The sequence below is a fragment of the Oryx dammah genome, unplaced genomic scaffold (assembly GCF_014754425.2).
Source record: "Oryx dammah isolate SB20612 unplaced genomic scaffold, SCBI_Odam_1.1 HiC_scaffold_22, whole genome shotgun sequence".
Taxonomy (NCBI): Eukaryota; Metazoa; Chordata; class Mammalia; order Artiodactyla; family Bovidae; genus Oryx; species Oryx dammah.
The window spans coordinates 1,321,655-1,342,319 of NW_024070206.1; the positions used below are offsets into that span (position 1 = coordinate 1,321,655).

Here is a 20,665-nt window from a genome sequence, read left to right on the forward strand (position 1 = left end):
GATGACATGGTTAGATAGCATCACCAACTCAACGGACATGAGTTTGAGCAAGCTCGGGGAGACAGGGAAAGACAGGGGAGCCTGGCGTGCTGCAGTCCACGGGGTCACAGAGAATCAGACACAGCGACTGGAAAACAGTCTTCCCCTGGAACCGAAGATGGCAGCTCTCATCATTGGTAGCAGTCCTCGGAAGGCAGGAATTAGATGAAAACACGCTCCTGCTTAAGTATTTCAGAAGCAGTCTGCCAGGGAACGGGGTGGGGGTGGGGCAGCAGTGGGAGCCGGGATTCAGCATAAGGCTGCAGATTTTCAGTCAATGGGGTGATTTTCTCAACCACCTCCAGTCTCATCTCTTTGCCCAAAACGCAGTGACAGAAGGCCTTTGGTAACTCGGGCGGCACAGACGTCTAGTTATCTACATTTTTATCTCGTTTGCCTTCAGAATCGACTTGTTTCCCCCTAAAACAACAGGGCTTTTGACCCCTCCTTGTTTTCATTAAACAAATAAAGCAGAGCGACTTCTAAACTATTTATGGAATAAAGGGTGTGTTTTGGGGACTACGCTTTGATTCAGGGTACTTAGAAGTCTTGTAAAAACCACTCGTGTGCGGACAGGGCCCTACTACAGGTCTTAATAAATAAACTACAAAAGTAACATCTGGCCCGCAGAGTTTACGTCGACTAACTTCTGCTTTCTAACAGACAGCTCCTGAGCGTAGAAGGAACGCTGCTGCTGCTGTTGCTGCTAAGTCGCGTCAGTCGTGTCGGACTCTGTGCAACCCCAGAGACGGCAGCCCATCAGGCTCACCTGTCCCTGGGATTCTCCAGGCATGAACACTGGATTGGGTGGCCATTTCCTTCTCCAATGCACGAAAGTGAAAAGTGAAAGGGAAGTCACTCAGTCGAGTCTGACTCCTAGCGACCCCATGGACTGTAGCCTACCAGGCTCCTCCGTCCATGGGATTTTCCAGACAAGGGTACTGGAGTGGGGTGCCATTGCCTTCTCCGAGAAGGAACCCTAGAGTCTGTTTACAGCAAATATCTTTTCTGTTTCCCCCTTTCTTCTCCCCTGCCCATATAAATTCCTTGGACAGTCTTAAAAAAAAAGAAGTTAAAATTAAAATTAAAAAAGAAGTTAAGACAAACATCTAACGTATTGGCCATCTGCTGCCTCACTTTCTTTGTGTTTTGTGTCATGTCGATATTTGTTTCAGGGCATACAAGCTGGTATTTAATTTTAATGGCTGACAGACTCTTCTGGAATAAGCATGTCTACAGTCTATGTAAGGCTTTGGGAGATAATAAATTATAAATCAAAATTGTCTTTATAAAGCTCCGTGGAGTTATTGGATTTGTTTCCCAATGCAATGCCATGTTGGGTCTAATCCTGAAAAACTCCAAGCTGAAGAAACAAAACATTTCTCTGAGCAGAGTGGCAGAGATTGGAAGATCTGTATTTGGAATCCTGCCGGGAAGATTGACTTAAATATTTATTTTTCGTGCAGTTAAATCAACCCAATTGTACCAAAAGGCATTATGAATCCTAAAATTACTTTTCTGCTCTACTGAAAATTCATGCTGACATGTAACAAAACAGAAAGAAGCTTGGCTCCTTCTGTCAAGTCAAGAAGAAAAGAACTCAACCTAGAAGAACAAATGAGGGATTTTCCACAGATTTTATTTTATAAAATATCATCCATGACTATATTCGAGAATCTGGCTGTAAATTAAGTAAAGATTGTATCACATTTCTGATTGTTACAGTCGAACTGAAAGAGGTGGTTTTTCTTGAGAGGAACTCCTGAATGTGAAAGCGACACTCAATAATAGTCTTACAGCCCCTGAGAAAAATATCCTTAAAGAAAGTCACAATTGAAAGTGCTCTCACCCAGAAATCAACTACTAGAGAGCCCTGTTCCCCAGAACATCAAGAAATAGCTTTACTACGAGGATTTCATGCCAGGAAGTTTTTTTTCTCTGAAGCCTTTCAGAGAGAAGCTTTTCGTTTTTAGAAACCAATAAACAGCAAACACAGAAGAGGACTGAGTCACAGACCTGCAGACAAAGTCTCCTTCTTGTCCATTTCTTTTCTCAGCTGGCTGGGAAGTCAGGCCAGAGACAAGGCCTCAGTTTTCCTCTCTAAACATTTCAATTGGTGAGTCCAAACACAGACCCTTGAAATTGAGATGTTTGGGGGGACCTATTCAGTTTGTCCCTTTCTTATCTCCTTTTCTCTAGAAGCTTCCAGCCCCTTCTCTCTTTTATCCAGCTTTATATTCTAGAATATGGCACAGTTATATGTCTGTTACCAGAAAGAAAGCATCCACCGTCAGACTTCTTGGTTAACAGTTCAGACCTGGGAGTGGATGTCATAGAGAAGTCATCTGAAGCTTGCAAATCAGATAAGGCAGGTTCCCAGAGAAAAATGAAACACTAGCTGAAGTCGCGTCTGAGAAGCCAGAATGTAAGGATTTAGCAGAGCAGAGGCTCAGGCGGGGAGATCCCCTGAGAAGGAAGGGCAGTGGTACCAAGGCGCCGGTGAGGACAGAGGCGCCGCATGGCCAGGTGGCTGCACCGGCCAGGAAGGGCACGGCAGGCTTCCCCTTCCGGCTCTTCCCTCCAGGGCAGCTCTCAGAACCGAATGTCCAGGAGGGTCTACATTTCTTTAATAAGGCTGTCTGCTTTTCTACAACCTGAGGACAAGCGGGGCTAGGCCACTTCTGAGTCGCTGTCTCCTTGCCTGTAAAACGGGGCGAATTGCAGTGAGGGCGCGATGGGGCGGCTTGTGCAAATGAGGTAGCCTTGTGCTGCTCACTCGTGTCTGGCTCTTTGCAACCCCGCGGACTGTAGCCCGCCAGGCTCCTCTGTCCCTGGGACTTCCCCAGGCCAGAATGCTGGAGTGGGTGACCATTTCCTTCTCAGGGGGGTCTTCCAGACCCAGGGATTGAACTCAGGTCTCCTATGTTGCAGGCAGATTCTTTACCAACTGAGCCATCGGGGAAGCCTGGCAAGGCAGCAATGGCAAGTGAAAATGAAGCCTGTGCTTCCTCCCGCTGAGGCCAAGGACCTTTCCAGCCAGTCGCTGGAGGACTGAGGTGGGGCAGTTACTGTCAGTGACTGCGCACCCTGGCTGGTGGCCGCTGGAGGGAGGGTTAACTGCGCCACTGGGCAGAATCGGGGAAGCCCGGGTTCCTTCTATCAGGTCATCCCGATGGGGGAATGGAGGGGAAGGAGTGTTGGCAGAAAAAGGAAAGAGGGTGCAGAAAAGTAGGGATTTGCAGGAACATCCAGAAGCCCTGCCAGCTTCTGGACGCACCTTCCCTGTTTAGTTTTAACCTGCCTGTGATCACAAAAGCTGACATCAGAGTGTTTCTGGTGATTGGGAAACATGGGGGTTTTTTTGGCCTCTTTGCAAGATATGCAGGACCTTAGTTCCCTCACTAGGACTCGAACTTGCGCCCCCTGCAGTGGGAGGTGCAGAGCCCTAACCACTGGACAGCCACGGAATTCCCAGGAAAAAATGTTTTTAATTGAAAAGGTTCATTTTTTAAAAGCCTGTTTGACTTCACATAAAGCAGTGCTTTCTCGTGGGCCTGAGATCGTGGCAGGAGGCTAGAGTCACTGCGGTGGTTTCTGTCTGGGGCTTCAGTCGGTGATGGCGGTGGAAGCTGGGTGCGGGGTGAGCTGACTCCAAGCTTCTGCTGAGAAAGGGGCTGCGAGATCCTGCAGGGATTGCTGTCAACCAGGACAGAATCGAGGGATGTCCAAACGCCCTGCTAGACGTTTCCACTTTAAAAAATTCAACAGACAGCACTTCAAGCTCACGGTTTACAGTGGAAAACTCACAGTTTTTCTTTGCGCAAACCCAAGCTTCACATTTCATACTTCAGAACATTACACAGGCACCTATGAAGATGGTATGTTACCAATGAAAGAGACGAAGAAAATAAACAGGCAGCCTTTGGGGATCTCCTGTGCACCCCAGTGCTTTGGCCACCTGATGTGAAGAGCTGACTCATTTGAAAAGCCCCTGATGCTGGGAAAGACTGAAGGCGGGAGGAGAAGGGGACGGCAGAGGATGAGGTGGTTGGGTGGCATCACTGACTCGATGGATGTGAGTTTGAGTAAGCTCAGGGAGTTGGTGATGGACAGGAGGCCTGGTGTGCTGTGGTTCATGGGGTCGCAGAGTTGGACACGACTGAGCGACTGAACTGAACCATGCACCCCAACAGATCACCCTAAGCACTCCCTGGAAGACCACTGAACTGTGTGAAGACTCCGCATTGTACAAGCCAGGTGCATGGTCCAAGTCACGATGCAATACAGAGAATCAGAGGCTTTACGCAGAAAGCTCCCTGACGTCTAGAATACTCCAGTTCCCTTTGTTGTTGTCGTTTAGTGGCTAAGTGGTGTCCGACTCTTTGAGACCCTGTGCCCTCCAGGCTCCTCTGTCCAGGGGATGTCCCAGGCAAGAAGACTTGAGTCACTCCTTTCTCCAGGGGATATTCCCAGCTTGGGGACTGAACCCACGTCTCCTGCACTGGCAGGTGGATTCTTTACCGAAGGGTTACCAGGGAAGCCACGGGTGCATTTACAGAAACATATTTTACACACGACTCATGAAAAAAAAATTCTGCTGCTCAAACTGAGGCTCAACTATTCTCTGATTGGTACAACATGAAAAGATGTGTCTAGTTTGAAAAGAATGTGAAGAAAAGGAGGACATCGTGACTACGATCGATGATGTATTAATAACTGAGCTGCTCCTGAGGGATTTAGGGCATTCTAAAATGCATTTTATGAATGTGTTTCCAGCGGTAAAGAGTATTCAAAACTCTAGCTTGAAAGCATTCATCAGGGCTGGTCAACTACTAGGCTCACTGAAAACCACTAATAGGAATCCACCCCCTCCCCATACAGACCACTCCCCATAAAGGGGTTGGGAGCTGACCTCTTCACTTGCAGACAGCAGAGCAAGGCCAGTCACTTCTCTGCCTGAGTCATCTGCCTTACCTTGTAAAGTGACTTTTCATGTGATATGACCAGAAGGCGAATTTCAGCTTGGTCTAGGGTTTAACGACAGAAAACACCCATCTCTTAAAAAGCTCTGCTATCGTCACACCTTCAAGGACACCTTTCCTGAGCTCTCACGTGCCTGAGCAAGGGACAGGCTTGTGTAGGACAAGGCCATGGGCCCATCCCACCGTCTCAAAGCATGTAGCGCCAGACCCCACAGGCATCAAGGAGAGAGAACTGGCGGGTGGGGGCCCTGCAACGGCACAGGGCCTGGTCTGCTGAAGATCAAGTTCCAGGAAGTGCCTGGATGCAGCCCTCACTGGTCACACGAACAGGAAGGGGAGGGCACCCGGCCTGGGATACAGGAAAAGGGATCTCAGCAGGAGGACCCCAAGGCTGGGGGGCAGGGGCGAGAGGCAGAGGGGCCAGGGGTGTTTCGGCAGGAGGAGGAGAGGAGGAGGGAGGCCCTGAGGGGTGCGGGCCCCGGGGCTGAGGGGCCAGGGAGTGGACCGGGAGGACGTAGCAGCTGTGGAAGAAAGGGGGCCTTTTTAGCAGCACCTTGGGGCTTCCCTGGTGGCTCAGACGGTAAAGAATCTGCCTGCAGTGCAAGAGACAAGGGTTTGATCCCTGGGTCGGGAAGATCCCCTGGAGGAGGAAGAGGCAACCCACTCCAGTATTCTGGCCTGGAGAGTCTCATGGACAGAGGAGCCTGGTGGGCTGCCATCCATGCGGGCACAAAGAGTCAGCCACGACTGAGCAACTCACACTTTCCCACACTCGGAGCACACTGCAGAGAGTGGTGGCGCAAGAAAGGCCGAGAAGAGGGCACAGGCTCCTTCTGACGAAGGAAAGTGTCTGATGGGGGATGACCAGCGTCTCGGGGACGGAACGGCCAGGCCAAGAGCAGGTGGGAGCGCATGAGGCAGGGAGGGCGGCGAAGAAAGAGGCTCTTTTTAGGGAGGGGAGAAAGGGCTGTCTCCATCTGGAAACAGTGGATTTGGCTCTTTCACGTCAGCCCTTTGAAAAGTAAGAATTTTATGTATATGTTTGAAAACGCATGTGTATATACACGTAACATAATTTGCCGTTGGAACCATTTCTTAGTGTATACGGTTAGTGGCGTTAATTAGACTCATGATGCTGTACACCCATCACTACGGTCTCACCAGAACATTCTTATCACCCCAAACAGAAACGCTCTTAAGCACTACACAGTAGCTCCTCCTTCTCGGCGCTGTCTGGGAACCCTGGAGTCACCGAGCAGTGCCGTACTTCCTCCAGCACCTGGCAGCCTCTTTCTGCCTCCTGTCTCTGTGACCCTGACTATTCTAGGCGCCCCGAGAGAGTGGGGTCATACAGGGCTTGCTCTGTGTCTGGCGTATCTCACTTGGCGTGGTCTTAAGGCTCGCCCATGTTGCTGTGTACGTGGGAACTTCGTTCCTTCCGACGGCAGACTGACGCCCCGTTGTATGCATGCGTCGGTTTGCTTAGCCGTCCGTCTGTGGGTGGATGTGCGGGTTGCTTCCACCGTTGCCCTGTTGTGAACGGGGCTGCTGTGAGCGGCAGTGAATACGGGCGCACAAGGCGCTGCTGAGGCTCCTGTCTGCAGCTCTCCAGAGTCCACACCTGAGTCACAGGCACTCTGTGTTCAGCTCTTCGAGGAGCCGCCAGACGTTGCCCCCGTGGTTGCTGCACTACCTTAGTCCACTCCCACCAGAAACACACCAGCGCCTCCCTGGTGGCTCAGCTGGTAAGGAGTCTGCCTGCAGTGCGGGAGACACAGGTTCAGTCCCTGGGTTGGGGAGATCCCTGGAGAAGGGAGTGGCAACCCACTCCAGTACTCTTGCCTGGAGAACTCCTTGGACTGAGGAGCCTGGGGGGCTACAGTCCATGGAGTCAAAAAAGAAATGGACACGGCTGAGCGACCAGCACTTTCACCAGAGGCTTCCAATTTCTCCCTGTCTTTGCCAACACTTGTTATTTTTCATTTCTTTCGGTAATAGTGATCCTAATGAGTGTGGGTTTTTATAATTAACTTGGGTATTTGCAGCACTAGCTGTCAGTTGCGGCATGTGGGATCTAGTTCCCCGACCAGGGACCGAACCTGGGCCCCCTGCATCGGGAACACCGAACCTTAGCCACCCGGCCACTCAGCGTGCCTGGGACATGTATTCCGCTAATGACTGATGACGCTGGATATCTACTTTATGCGCCTATTGGCCACTTTTAGAGAAATGTCTGCCCAAGTCCTTTATCCATTCTTATGGGGTGATTTCATTTTGCCCAGACTTGTGCACAGGACTAGACTTAGCTGTCAACAGCACTGACTTTTTATATAGGACCAGGATGGTTACCAGAGGGCTGTAGGACCCTTGGATTCATTTTTTCCATCTTGAAAGAAATCCTTGATCTTCCTGTTGTAGAAAAACTTTCCCAATCTAAACAGCATTATTGCATGGTTCTCCAGAAAATAATCAAGGAGGTTCAGCATTTAAGTGAGACGTGCTTGGCCAACCTAAAGGTGGAACAAATTAAAATTGCATTCATTTACGCCCCAAATGTTAACTGAACACATCCTATGTGCCAGAGACAATTTTAAGTTTTGTGGACAGGGTAGATATTAGCCAGAGAGAGTCCTTGCTGACAGTCCTTGGGAGAATGACAGGAAACAAACATGTAATGGAATCTGGCTGGAATGATCACGATGAAAAAATAAAACAGGATAAGGTGATGGAATTATGAGGGGAGCCTCACTGATAAGGTGACTTTTGAGTGGAGACCTGCATGAAGTGAGGGAACAAGTCAGGTTAACGGGAAGTCTAAATTCACACAACTGGTGACATAATTTACCCACATCATGAGTTAATATGTACCTGCAGCTTCAGGGCTGTGTGACGCTGACTGTAGGTTCACAGTGGACATAACACTTTAAATAATAAGCGCTTCATGCTATTTTTATCATCAGGGAGGAAATAATTTGTCATAAGATTTTTTTAATTTTAAAGTTTAAACGAGATAAAGTACTCATAACAAAATTTACTATCTTAACCATTTTGCTATGAGATTTTTTAAAAATAGATACTGCACACAGAAACAAAAATCTGACTCAGGTCAGATTTAATTGGGGGGAAAAAAAAACCCGTAAAAATGTAGAGTAACTGTGGCCTTTTAGAAGTCTTGGCATAGTCACCATTTCGATCTAGCAGACAACACAGGCAACTTCATGAGCTGTCTTGAAAGTTGGTTTTTATGGCCCCATCAGCATTTTTCCCCCTCCATCACCTTGATTCCAGATAAGCTCATTTAAAAAAAAAGTCTTATTCAGACAAGAGCATATCAAAGGTCTATTGATTTCTGCTCATCTCTCTTACTCTGCTCACAATGCATGTATTATCTCTGCTCCTAGAAAACATATGGCCCAAGGGAAAATGAAGAAATAACCTGGAGTTTCAAAACTTTAATTGCAAGTGTCTTTGTCTTCTGGGCGATGAGGGGTGAAGCAAGTCTGCAGCTGTGCGCTACCTGAAACAGCGGGAAGGGCTGTTTCCTAAACAGCGTGACTAGGACGGTGACTTGTCCTCACGCCCGGGGTTCCTGTGAATGCCCCCTTTATCCTCCCAGTTGGAGGGGTTTTTTTTTTTTTCTTTGCCATTCTTGAATTTTTTGTTTTAACTTTTATTCATTTGAGAGCTCCTTTCCCCTCTTCCCTGGAGTAGCTGTTACTGACCCCTGTGCTGCTCAGCCCTGCTCTGCTCTGCTGGGCGCCCAGGGCTCTGCTCAGCGCTGCTCTGCTCTGCTGGGCGCCCAGGGCTGGGCGCGGCTCCACCCTGCTCTTCGAGGGAAGTGACGTGTCGGTCCTCAGTCACGTCTGACTCTTTGTGACCGCGTGGACTGCAGCCTCTGTCCATGGGATTCTCCCGGAAGGAGCACTGGAATGGTAGCCATTCCCTTCTCCAGGGGATCTTCCCGAACCAGGGGTCGAACCTGGGTCTCCCACATTGCAGGCGGATTCTTTACCAGCTGAGCCTCCAGGGAAGCCCATGGGGGAGTGCACCTGGCTAATAAGGCCTTTAGCTCCCAAAGGGGCCAGGGAAGGGGCTAGACTGCCCTGGCCTGCTTCCTTTTTAAAAAACAAATCCTGTTTTACCTTTTTATTTTTTTGATGTGGACAGATTTTAGAGCGTTTTTTGAGCTTGTTCCAATGTGGTCTCTGCCTTCCGTTTTGGGTTTTCCGCCACAGGGTGCGGGATCTTAGCCCCCTGACCAGGGGTCAGCCTGCACCCCCTGCACGGGGAGGTGAGGTCCCCACTGGACTGCCAGGGAAGCTCCCCGGCCTGCTGCTTAAATGTGCCAGCATCAACTGGAGAATGAATTCGAAGGCGCCGCTCAGCAGGTGGGTCTGCCGTGGGGTCTGCACTTCTAACAGGCTCTTGGGTGATGCCAACACTGCTGGGTGTCGAGCGGCAAGGTCAGAGATGGGTCGGACCCAGATGAAGGCCCCTCAGGGCTCCCCAGGCCCCCACACCTGCCCCGGCCCGCCCCCATCCACTCCTGCCATCTCCCCAGCGGCCCTGCCCAGGACCGAGGCCAGAAGTGCACCGCGGCCCCTCGCCCGGGCCCTTCCAGCCTTGCGATCCTGCTCCACCCTTGGCCCGGGTCAGCGAGGCTGATCAGTGAACTGCCCACTCAGGCCACTGTCCTTTAAACGAAGGTCTCACACCTGGACTCCTCAGCCCCGGTGCTGGAAGCTCTCAGCCACCTGGACTGTCTCCTCCCACAATCCCGCTGAGGATCACCGGCAGTTTTGCTTTTTTTAACTTTCTCTTTTGTAGTGGGGCACAGCTGATGACCAAACAATGGTGTGAGAGTCTGGGGTGAACAGTGAACTCAGCCAGACATGCACAAGCCTCCCGCGCCCCCGTTCTCCCCCAGGTCTAAGGTGGGCTTCTGTGTTCCTCCTCTTCCCAGTCGACCGCACGCTCCCCACCTCCTGCACTTGCCTGCCCCCCACGTCACTTTCGGGGTCACGCCCTGCTCAGGACCTTCAGTGAGCGCACTGCTTGTCTTTGCAACCCCCGGGGCCGCGGACCCCCCATACCACTCTGGCGAGCCCGCCCGCCCCTGGGTCAACCCTGACCCCCAGCTTTGCTGCGCCCTCCCTGCCCCAGCCGACTGTCCATCGCACAGCCCGCCTCTCCTGGAGAGCCTGTCCAGGGCCGCTGAGCCACGAGGCCCTAACCCCCCGACTCATCTCACAGCCTCCGGCGGCCTTGTGAGCTCACATCCTAGGACTTCGGCTTGATTTCAAGTTCAAGGAAGGACGAAGCCTGCGCCGGGTGCTGAGCCAGTGACGGACCCCGGGCCCTGGGGAGCCGCCGAGGGGAGACCCTCCCCGTCTTGGCGGCTGGGAGGGGAGCACCACACCCCCCTCTGATAGTCACTGCCACGCTCGACAGCCTTCATCTGCCTCGCTTTTCAAGACTTAAAGCCCATGTCCAGGGCCATTCCTGGACTTGGCTGAACTCGTCCCTCTTTCTTTCCTGAACACAGTTGAGCTCCACCTTCTCTTGTCTCAGCCACAAATGAGCTACACTTAAAAAAAAAAAAAAGAACTCAACCACCCAGGATTACTCAATACCTCTGAGCACTGCACGGTGCCAGGTACGGGAATCTGACTCGCCTACACTGTTCAGAGACCAGCGCTTCTCAGCCCTCACTGCGCAAGCGAGCCACCTGGACCTCTCCTACAGATGCGGGTCCCAAGTGATGCTGACACTGCTGGTCTTGGAGGAGCAACAGACGGCCATCAAGGCCAGAGATGGCATCAAGGCCAGAGACGGCATCAAGGCCAGAGACGGCATCAAGGCCAGAGACGGCATCAAGGCCAAGAGCACGTCCAGGCTCTGCACCGTCATCTCCATCCGCAGGAGGGACCCCGAGCCGAGCCCCGCCCCGCCCACCGCCGTGCACACGCAGCGCGGGGCAAGGGGGCGAGAGGGGGCCAGAGGGCAGAGCTGGTCCTTACGGAACGTCTCCCGCTTGCCCGCTTGCCGGGCACCGCGCTCGAGGCTCTCCTTTCCTTATCTTCCCTATCTCCCTTCTTCCTCACCAAGAGACAAGGTGGCCCACTCAGACCATGCGTGGTAAGCAGAGTGGCACAGTGCCAGGCACGCAGCAAATGCTCAAATTCTCGGTAAATCATGAATAATATTTCCTGAAGGGTTGATTGTGATCTTACAGCTTCCCCTTACAGAAAACTGTCATGGTTTCCTACGAGTTCTGAATCAGATTCACGCTCCCCAGCACGGGCTCGGAAGGGCTCCGCCAACCGGGGGCAGCGTTAGAGACACCCGGGGGGGAACGGGAGGCCAGACCAAGATCGGAAGTCCTTTCCTGGACTCGGATTCGCTCTCGAACGTGGACGGAAGGCAGGCCCGCCTGGCCCACACGCGGCCGCTCCCGCTGCCGGCGGGAGAGGGGCTCTCACACGGAGGCCCCCCGGGACGCCCTGGGCTCACCGTGCGGGCGCAGAGCAGCGGGCGCCCATCACTCCCGCATCCCGCGTCCCGAGGGCCGCCCCACGCAGTTAGGACGACGAGCTGCCCATTCTGGGGTCTTGGCTGTCGTTCAGTCGCTCAGCTGTGTCCGACTCTTTGCGACCCCGTGGCCTGCAGCGCGCCAGGCATCCCTGTCCCTCACGAGCTCCCGGAGTTTGCCTAAGTTCATGTCCCTGGAGTCGGTGATGGCATCCGACCATCTGGTGCCTTGGTCATTTATAACCAGACACATAAATAGGACCTCAGTGACCTGGGCACAGGGACCCCAACTGGAACAAGGAAAACCTAAGCTCCTCAGAAGGGGCCCCCCCAGCACACCCCCCCCCCACGGAGGACAGAGCCTGGGGGGGCAGCAGAAGGGGATGAACACTCCCGGGACATCCTGACAAACGCAGGGCAGAGCTGGAGCGCCCGGCCCAGGGGGGACAGGACAGCTTCTTCCCGGCGCCCGAGGGCTGCCCACAGTCAGAGATGCCCTCACGTCGGGAAGTGGCAGCGGTGACTCAGCCTGTCACACTTCTTTTCCTCCTGAGTCAGGGAGCGACCCGCACGTGGGCCCTGAGCTGAGGCTGCCCAGGGTGCCCGCCTAAACCCAGCCTTAAAGTCACAGCCTCTCCCCTTCTGCTTGGTGACGGTCGACAACAGAGTGCCCTCCGCAGATGAACCTCCTTGAACGGGTCCCACAGATGCAGACTGGCTGTGCTGCTTCCCCAAGCCCTAAGGAGCGTGCTGCTCTCCCTGCGTGCCCCAGGCCTGGAGCGCTCCCTGTCTGCGCCCTGCCTGTCACGCAGCGGCCGCAGAAGCGGCTTCCCTGCAGGGCGAGGGCCGTGCCCCGGGCCGCTCACGGGGCCCCGGGCGTGAGTCCTGTCTTCCCGGCGAGCTGGAGTGGGGATTAGACGTCTGCAGCTCCTAGCTCGTGCCGGGCACGCAGGAGGGCTTCAACGGGTGGCAGGTGTGTTTAACACAGTCATCAGGCAATACTCGTTTAGCTCTGAGCTCAAAATCGTTCCGTGGAATCCGACGCCTAGAGCAGCAGGTCTGGAACTCCAGCGTGCCTCAGAATCCCCTGCGGAGGGGGTGACACCGAGGGAGGATCCCACCCACAGGGTGTCTGAAGTCGGGGCCTGAGGACGTGCGTTCCTCAGCTCCCGGGGCCCACGCCGCCCCCTCCCCGGGGCTGAGGCCCGCCCGCCCCCACCTGGCCAGCTCCAGGCTCAGACACCAGCCAGGCCTTGGTTTTCTCCCGCTTGGCTCTGCCTTCGGCCTCACATCCGTCCAGGCCCAGAGGCTTCCTTGGCCCCTGTCGCGCCCTGCACATCCGAGGCTCCTGGCTCGACCCTCCAGGCAGCTGTTGACCCACTTAACTGCGAAGGACGCAGACGGGCGGTCTCAGCCTCCCCACGAGGCAGGGGCGTCCTGGGGCTCAGGTGCGGAGGGGAGGTCTGTTTACCAGAGCACCTCCTGGAACTGCAAAGCCAGGATCCCGAGAATTGAAAGGAAAGAGGCTGACAGAGAGGTTAAAGGAAGTCGCATGAATAACTTGAGGAAGAGGAAGTAGTGGCCGACGGTCTTCAAAGAGAGAGACAGGAACATAGAGACAGTGACCAGCGGCGCTTCACCCCCAGACAGAGCAAGTGCGAGGAGCCGGGTGGAGCTGTGAGGCAGCACCGGACTCAGGGCCCCAGGGGCCTCCCGGCCACTGAGAACGGTTGAAGGCTGCGCAGCCGAGCCAGGGCCGATGTGATCAGTCCCCACTAGGCTTGAAACAGGGACCAGGGTCTCCGTTAACACGAACGTTTCAGACAGTTTTCAGTGAGGTGGTGCCAGTGGTCGAGAACCTGCCTGCCAGCGCGGGAGACGTAACAGACTCGGGTTCATTCCCGGGACCAGGAAGATCCCCTGGGGGAGGGCATGGCAACCCACTCCAGTGTTCCTGCCCGGAGAATCCCACGGGAAGAGGAGCCCGGCGGGCTACAGTCCACGCGGGCGCAAAGCATAGGACACGACTAAAGGACTTAGCGTGCACGTATGCACGCTGCAGAGAGGAGCAAATGCTTTTAGAGTCAGAACCTCAGAAAAAAGGTTCACTTCCTATTTGGGGGAAGTAAGGAGAATGGAGCTGGCAGAGGCCGCGGCGCAGACAGGACTTGTGTGACAGAACCCGTGTTCTCTTCCCGCCTCCCTGGTTTAACCATCACGTTCACAACATGTTAAAAAGTTTTTCTTCCTCATTTTTCATGGAAAGTCTTCAAATTTCTGGTGGCTGGAGGAAGTGGCTCTTGTACTCTGAACACTGAACAGGAAATGTCATGAGTTATTATTATTTCAATGAACCCAAAGGGTCGTTTTTTTGCCGATGGTTCTTCCTGCCACGTGGGGACCTGTCAGCTCTCTGCCTTCGCCTGTGCCAGGAGGGCCTCGGTGTCACCTGTGAGGCCAGGGCTTTGGGGGGTAGAGGTGCAGAGGGGGCAGGCAGAGCGGAAGGGAAACACTCAGCTGAGGCACTGACATCCATCAGGAAAAGGGGCCTCCTGCAGGAGAAAGAGCTCTGCCCAGCTGCTGTCCAAGGTAAACACGTCTCGGGCTGGGGGCGGGGGCGCTGAGGGCACTGTGGGAAGACCACGGGGTAGGTCACGCCAGCCCTGACGATGGACTCGGGGAACCAACGGCTGCTTATCTCTCGAGTCCTGAGTGTTCAAACTCTGCCTACATCCTGACCCTCTGATTCAAAGACACCTTTAGGCCAGGAAATGGCTCTGAATTCCAAGGCACACAAATTTCCTGCAGTGCCTTGGGGCTCTCAGCTTGTTTTTACCTCTAGGGGCTCTAAGGAATTTTGCTTCCCAGTAAGACAATCCGAAGCAAATGGGATTCCATATCCTACACTGCATTCTTCTTTATTGTTTAGGGGGAAAAAATCCTTTACTTGAAACTGAAACTGATTTGATTTGGATTTGGACTAAGCAGTTTCCTTAATAAACTGTGCAAAAGTATCACGAAAATGGGCAGCTGTGTTGTCCTGACATCTATCTTTTTTTTTTTTTTTAATAATGGGTCCAACCACATCCTCTGCCCCTGTGTCTTTGGCAGCTGGCACAGCTCGGGGCACCCTGCACTTGCCTCCTTTCTCCCCCCACCTTTCTGACCCCATTCAAGCTTCTCCAAGTTCCTCCCCAGAGCAGGGGCCGTGGCCTCCTTCCCGCCCCCTGGGGACCCACCCCCCTTCCCCATGGCGCTGCTCCCCACAACCTGCAGATCTGACCTCGGGTCCCTCCCCAGCACACAACACTGGTGGTAAAACCTAGACTATTTGCACATAAAGCCCTTCTCGGCCTCCCTTTCGCCACCTGCCCTCGCAGCCCGGGAACATGGCCCTCTGTAGTCATCCCAAACACCGGACTCCGTCCACCCCTGCTATCCCCCCAGCCCCTCCCACCGCCAGGCAGGGAGCCCACCAACCTCGAACCCCCGCCCAGGCCGCCCCCTTGCCCTCTTTCTGCGCCTTAGACGTGCACAGGCGCACGGCAAGAAAGCGAGGCCATTCCCCCGACGCTTCCAAGCCGGTGAAGGCCCTCTTGCCCTGGGCGCGCACCGCACTCTGAGCGCGCTCCGGAGACGCAAGGGTCCCATCTGCTCAACTGAGGGGTGCCGGGAGACCAGGGCTGGGCCTGCTCTCCCTGGCGTCCCACCGGGAGGAGGCGCTCCTTTTGTTGAGCAAAATGAACACGTTCAACACAAACACAGTCTTCTTTCTTACCCTGAACATGGCAGCCCACGGAAACCTGAGGCTGGAGGTCACCGCTGGCCCACAGGACGAGGACACATGGGTCGTGAGCACACATCCACGCAGGCGAGCGCCTAAATGCTGACGGGGCTGCCTTGGCTCAGCAGGCCAGGGAGGGGGAGGGCTGGGGAGCCGGCAGGCCGGGACCCTGCCAGGAAACAGACCGACAGCGCCCGCGGATGGAGGGCAGAGATACCGGCGGGCCACGCCGCCCGCTCAGCGCCAAACCGCACGAGCTCGCTGAGAAATCAGACCCACCAGCTCTTCTGTTCTGCCTAAGTCCACCGTCTCACTCTGGGTTTTTTCAGGCTCAGAGGTTGGGTTGGGGGCGGAAGGAGCTGAGTTTAATCTGTTTCTAGCAGTGGGTCCCACGAGGCAGCTCGGTGCTTGGAGCTTCCCAGGTGGCGCTAGTGGTAAAGAACCCACCTGCCAAATGCAGGACACGGGAGTCGTGGTTTCAGTCCCGGGTGGGGGAGAGCCCCGGGAGGAGGGCACGGCAGCCCACTCCAGCGCAGGAGACAGGAGACGCGGGTTCCACTCCTGGGCCGGGAAGTGGCACCCCACTCCAGTGTGCTTGCCTGGAGAATCCCGTCGACAGAGGAGCCTGGCGGGCTACAGTCCACGGGGTCACAAAGACTGACACGACTGAACGTCTAAGCTCCCAGATGGCAGCCGGGGGACACATAAGGTTGGGAAGGAATGCGTGGTGGGAAGGAAAATCAGCTGTCGGGGGGGAGGGGGATCCCACCCACCGCGGCGGGGGCTGACCGAGGTGGGGTCGGGTGTCGTTTCTCCTTCGGGCTAGGGTCCGGACTCTGCAGGCAGACAGCAGACAGGCCATGGCTATCCGCCAGCCTCCCTGGCCCAAGGGCGGGTGCCCTGGGCTGTGAGTCACTTGGAGAGCTGAGGACCGTCCAGGCGGGATGCAGACCCACATCCACAGCAAGACGGGCCCGCCAGCCGCCTCTGGACACACATGCAGAAAACACACCACTTTCTTTTCCCATGCACTTCAAAAATAGGAAAACAGCATGGGGGGAATTTTAATACTGAGCTGGCAGAGAAAGTTCACGTGGCTCCTTCTTCAAACAGCACTCTCTGCAAAGGAGGCCCTGACTTGGAACTCCCCTTTTCATGGCCTCATAAAACACTGATTTACTGACCTTCAAAGATACACCTTTATTGTTTCAGTTTTCCTGGCATAAGAATTTCTGGTAGATAACTGCAAAAGCAAAGTCGTATTTCCTTATCAACACAGAGAATACGTTCAGATTACAGATGTGCCATTTTCGGGGGAAGTGGTGGGAAGGAAATAACGGGGCGGGGGTGGGGGGACATTGGAAATATCTGTGATCAACAAAACCAGTGAAAAGGACGCTGATCCCGGAGTCTGTGACTCTCTAAACAAAGTAGGAACACACGGCCAGGTCTTCCCGCTAGGATGGGCTGGTGGCGTGGGGAGACTGTTGGGCCAGGGCGGGCACCCACGAGCCCTGCAGCCCCGCCCAGGGGATTTCCTCTTTGGGGTCTCCCCACGGGCCTTCCAGGGCCTGCGACCTCTCTGTTCCTGATTAGTCTACCTGCCACCTCAACGAGGGCCACACAAGTGTTATCTCAAACACTGTTTACTGCCCTGTCTGTCGCGGGCTTCCTTGAGTTCAGCCCGCTTTACAGAGTGCTATTTGGTATCCATAAAGTCATAAAAGCATGTGGGTTTTCTTTTCTTGGCAAGATTGCTTTAGGCCTAAACCATTCGAGCCAACTTCTCCAACAGAGAGCTTTCTTCCGCAACTGCCTCAGACCCCTGATTTCCCAGCCGTCCTTCAAAGATAGCCTCGGGAGGGTCCTCCTCCAAAGCCCTTCCTGGTTCCTCCAGCTGTATCCCTGCCTCCTTCCCTGCACCGCCTCGTGTACAGACGGTGTTACTCTTCACCCGCCTTGTCCTCTGGACTGGACGGCGAAGACCCAGCTGTGTCTTGGCCGTGCACCTCCCCAACACGAGGTTTTACATCGCAAATACCAAACACACTTGCTGGCCTGGGTTTGAGCGACTCTGCCCTTAGGTCTTGGATTACTCGGGATAAACATGGCTGTGTGATCAATGACCTCAATGAACACAGTCTGCTCCTATAATTTCTCAACTCCAACAGCAGAACAATCAACATAAAAGTTTTCAGTGTTTTTTTTTCTGTAGACAAACACTCTTCTGTCTGAACTCAAATGCCCTCACTGACACAGGCACAGAGATACGATCGCAGAGATGTTTTAAAAGGCCAACCTTATAGCCTTCCAGGTACGTTTAAATCGATTTAATATAATGTTCATGGAACGAAATACAATGCTTGCAGATAAGGCACTTTCTGAAAGCTGTTTTTGCCAACTATTTTACAAAAGCGATGCCTCCGCCACTCCCCACACTAACAGTTCTTTAGGCCTTGCCTAGTGGGTGAGAACTAACCACCAAGGCAATTCCTTTCTTTGAACAGAACCGGTGGGCCAAAAGCAGCCGTAACTGCAGGATGGCGCCTGGAACCACAGTTTCTGCAGGGGGGTCACCGCCACACCGGCTCAGAATCAAGGCGTCTCCACTGGGGAGACTGGGCGCACACTTAGAGCACTTGATTAGAGTTACTCCAGCATCATTCCACTGTTTCCTGTTTGTTGGCGTTGTTTAGTCGCTGAGCTGTGTCCAACTCTTTGCGACCCCATGGACTATAGCCTGCCAGTTCCTCTCTCCATGGAATTCTCCAGACAGGAATATTGGAGTGGGTTGCCATTTCCTTCTCCAGGGGATCTTCCCGACCCAGGGATTGAACCTGAAGTCTCCTTCAAAGGCAGGCAGATTCTTTACCACTGAGCCACCTGGGAAGCCCCGTTTCCTGTTTAGGTATGATTTAAAAATGCACATAATTCATGCAGCTCAAAGGGAAAGGGCGGGGGTGGTGGGGCAGAGTAGATAGTACTTGCTGAAAGATAGCTCTGAGAAGTAAATGGGTATTTTGGCTTTTTTTGGACCGTGAGGCGTGTGGGATCTTAGTTCCTCTACCCGGGATCCAACCTGTGTCGCCCACACTGAAAGCATGGAGTCTTAACCACTGAACTGCCAGAGCAGTCCCGAGAAAGAAACGTTTTGATAGCAACTGCTGTCAATGACAGACCCTACAGCACATATGCACGTATGAAGTTTTTGCAATTAACACTGTGAGGTGCTTTTACTTTTAAGCCGTGTAGTGAGCAGGGTTTTCTCAGGTGGCTAGCTGTTCCCTGGAGCCCTCGTCCTGTGCTTCAAATACGGCAGCACACCTGTCCAGCCTGCTGAACACTCCATTGGGCAACACCCGAAGTGCTCACACTGAGAAAATGCCTTCAGGCTTTCCCAGCAACCCTGCCCTCAGCCATTCCCAGAGGCTCCCGGAGGCAGAAAGGGAACAGGCCCCCTCTTCCAGAGAACCACCTGCTCCAGCCCACAGCCTGTACTTCGGTCCAGGCTCTAGTCCCAGGCTGGTTTGCCATCTCTCCTCACTCCAAACAGAGCCCTAGAAGTGCTGTTCGCTCTGGAAGCTGTCAGCAAGAGCTTAAGCCAGTCTTAACAGAACAGGGGAATCTGAAGCTGCTGAAAGCCGAAAACCACCAGCATTTGCCCTTCCCTCTGAGGGACTTCCAAGGGGCAGGCTTTCAGAGGACTGTGGGGCTGGCTTTCCCGCACTATAGCTCTCCTCCAGGGGACAGAAAACCATAACTGCTTTTATTCACCTGGCAACTGGACCAAGTGATCCGATGGAGAAATTTCTTTCCAGAGGGCTTGGGATGGGGAAGGAACCCGGACCGGGGAGACGCTGGTTTCCCGGCCCCCGCCCCCCGTGAGTCTTGAACAGCCCCCGGGACTCGAGGGGAAAGGCCGCAGAGGGGAGTCCCGGGCTGCTCCTGGGCTGGAGCCCCAGCAGGGCCTGGCCGCGGTGAGGCGCCCACTGCCCCGCCTGCCCGCCCGCTCAGCACCCGGAGAGCAGCTCCCTACAGACCAGCTCCCCGACTGACGTCAAGCGCCCCAGGTGCGTTGGTTTTTCCAACTGTGAATACTATTTTGTCCCAATATCATCACAGGGGTTCTGAGAAATGATTCTATGTCATTCTGGTCCGGAACCTGAGCCGGTGGTTCTTAAACTGTTTGCAGGTTCGTGGGAGTGGGGCGGGGGGGGGGTGCGGTGGAACTGGAGGGGAGAAGGGAGACTTACGGAAAGAGAGGAACGCAAGAAAATAATCTGATTTTCTTTCTTTCTGATTCCCTTTTTCAGAAAAAAATCTCCTCTGTCCGTGGGATTCTCCAGGCAAGAATGCTGGAGTGGGTTGCCATGCCCTTCTCCAGGAGATCTTCCCGACCCGGGGATGGAACTCTGGAAGGGGAACCCAGGGTCTTCTGCACTGCCGACGGATTCTTCACCATCTGAGCCACTAAACCACCAAACCCTGTCTCAGCGCGCGCTCTGGATGGTCCCCCCCCCGCGGGGCGAGCGTCAGCCAGCCCACCTTCCCACAGCTGCCAAGCGGAGGTGGGGAGACGGTGAGAGGCGCAGGTAGAGTTAAGGACCGGGGCTCAGAATGGCCCGAAAGGAGAATCCTTAAGTAGGACGGCCGCTTAATTTGGGCACTGCCTGCGGTTCTGAAGTTCTCTCTCCGTCCGCAGGGGAAGGGGCCGTGTCTAAGCCGCTGTCTCCGCGGCAGCGGTCGTGCAGGGGCCCCTCGAGACGCCCCATCACCGACGCCTGCCCCTGCGTGGGGCTTTTGGAGGCCTCCGCGTTCGGGTGCCGCGGTCCCGCAGCTCTCTGTTCTGCACCCCGCATCCCTGAGGCTCCCAGTTCCCTCCTCCCACCGTCCGACCGCACCCCCCGTCGCTCTCCCCGCAAATCCTCAGCCCTCCGGCTCCGTGCGGGTCTCGGAGCGCTCGGCCCCGCGGAGGCACCGCGCGCGGCAGGGCGCGCAGGGAGCCGGGGCGCGGGGCGCGGGCGGCGGGCGGCCTCCTTACCTGCAGCCGGCCGAGCAGCGCCAGCAGCGCCAGCGGCGCGGGCAGCGGGAGGCGCCGCCGGGCGCGCAGGGCCATGGCGCGGAGGGCGGGGGACGGCGGCCCGCTCTACGGCCTCTGCTGCCCGCTCGGCGGCCTGGGGCCTCGGGTCCGCCTGCCCCGCCCCGTCCAGCCCCGCCCCGCCCCACCCCCGGGCACCCTCCCCGCCCGCGCTGCGCCCTCCTCCGGCCGCGCCCCGCGCAGGGCCCGGACTAGGGGGCGGCGCCCGAGTCCAGGGCGCTGGGGGTGCTG

The 20,665-nt window shown here is 55.0% G+C and overlaps 1 protein-coding gene across 1 annotated transcript in view; it reads right to left on the bottom strand.

The window, feature by feature from the left end:
* TNFRSF11A (TNF receptor superfamily member 11a) overlaps nt 1–20,452 on the bottom strand; it is a 61,511-nt gene extending 41,059 nt beyond the window's left edge. The window contains exon 1 of the mRNA XM_040264273.1: nt 20,378–20,452. Coding sequence (XP_040120207.1) covers nt 20,378–20,452 — 75 coding nt within the window. The remainder of the gene's footprint in view (nt 1–20,377) is intronic.
* Nucleotides 20,453–20,665: the final 213 nt, after the last annotated feature.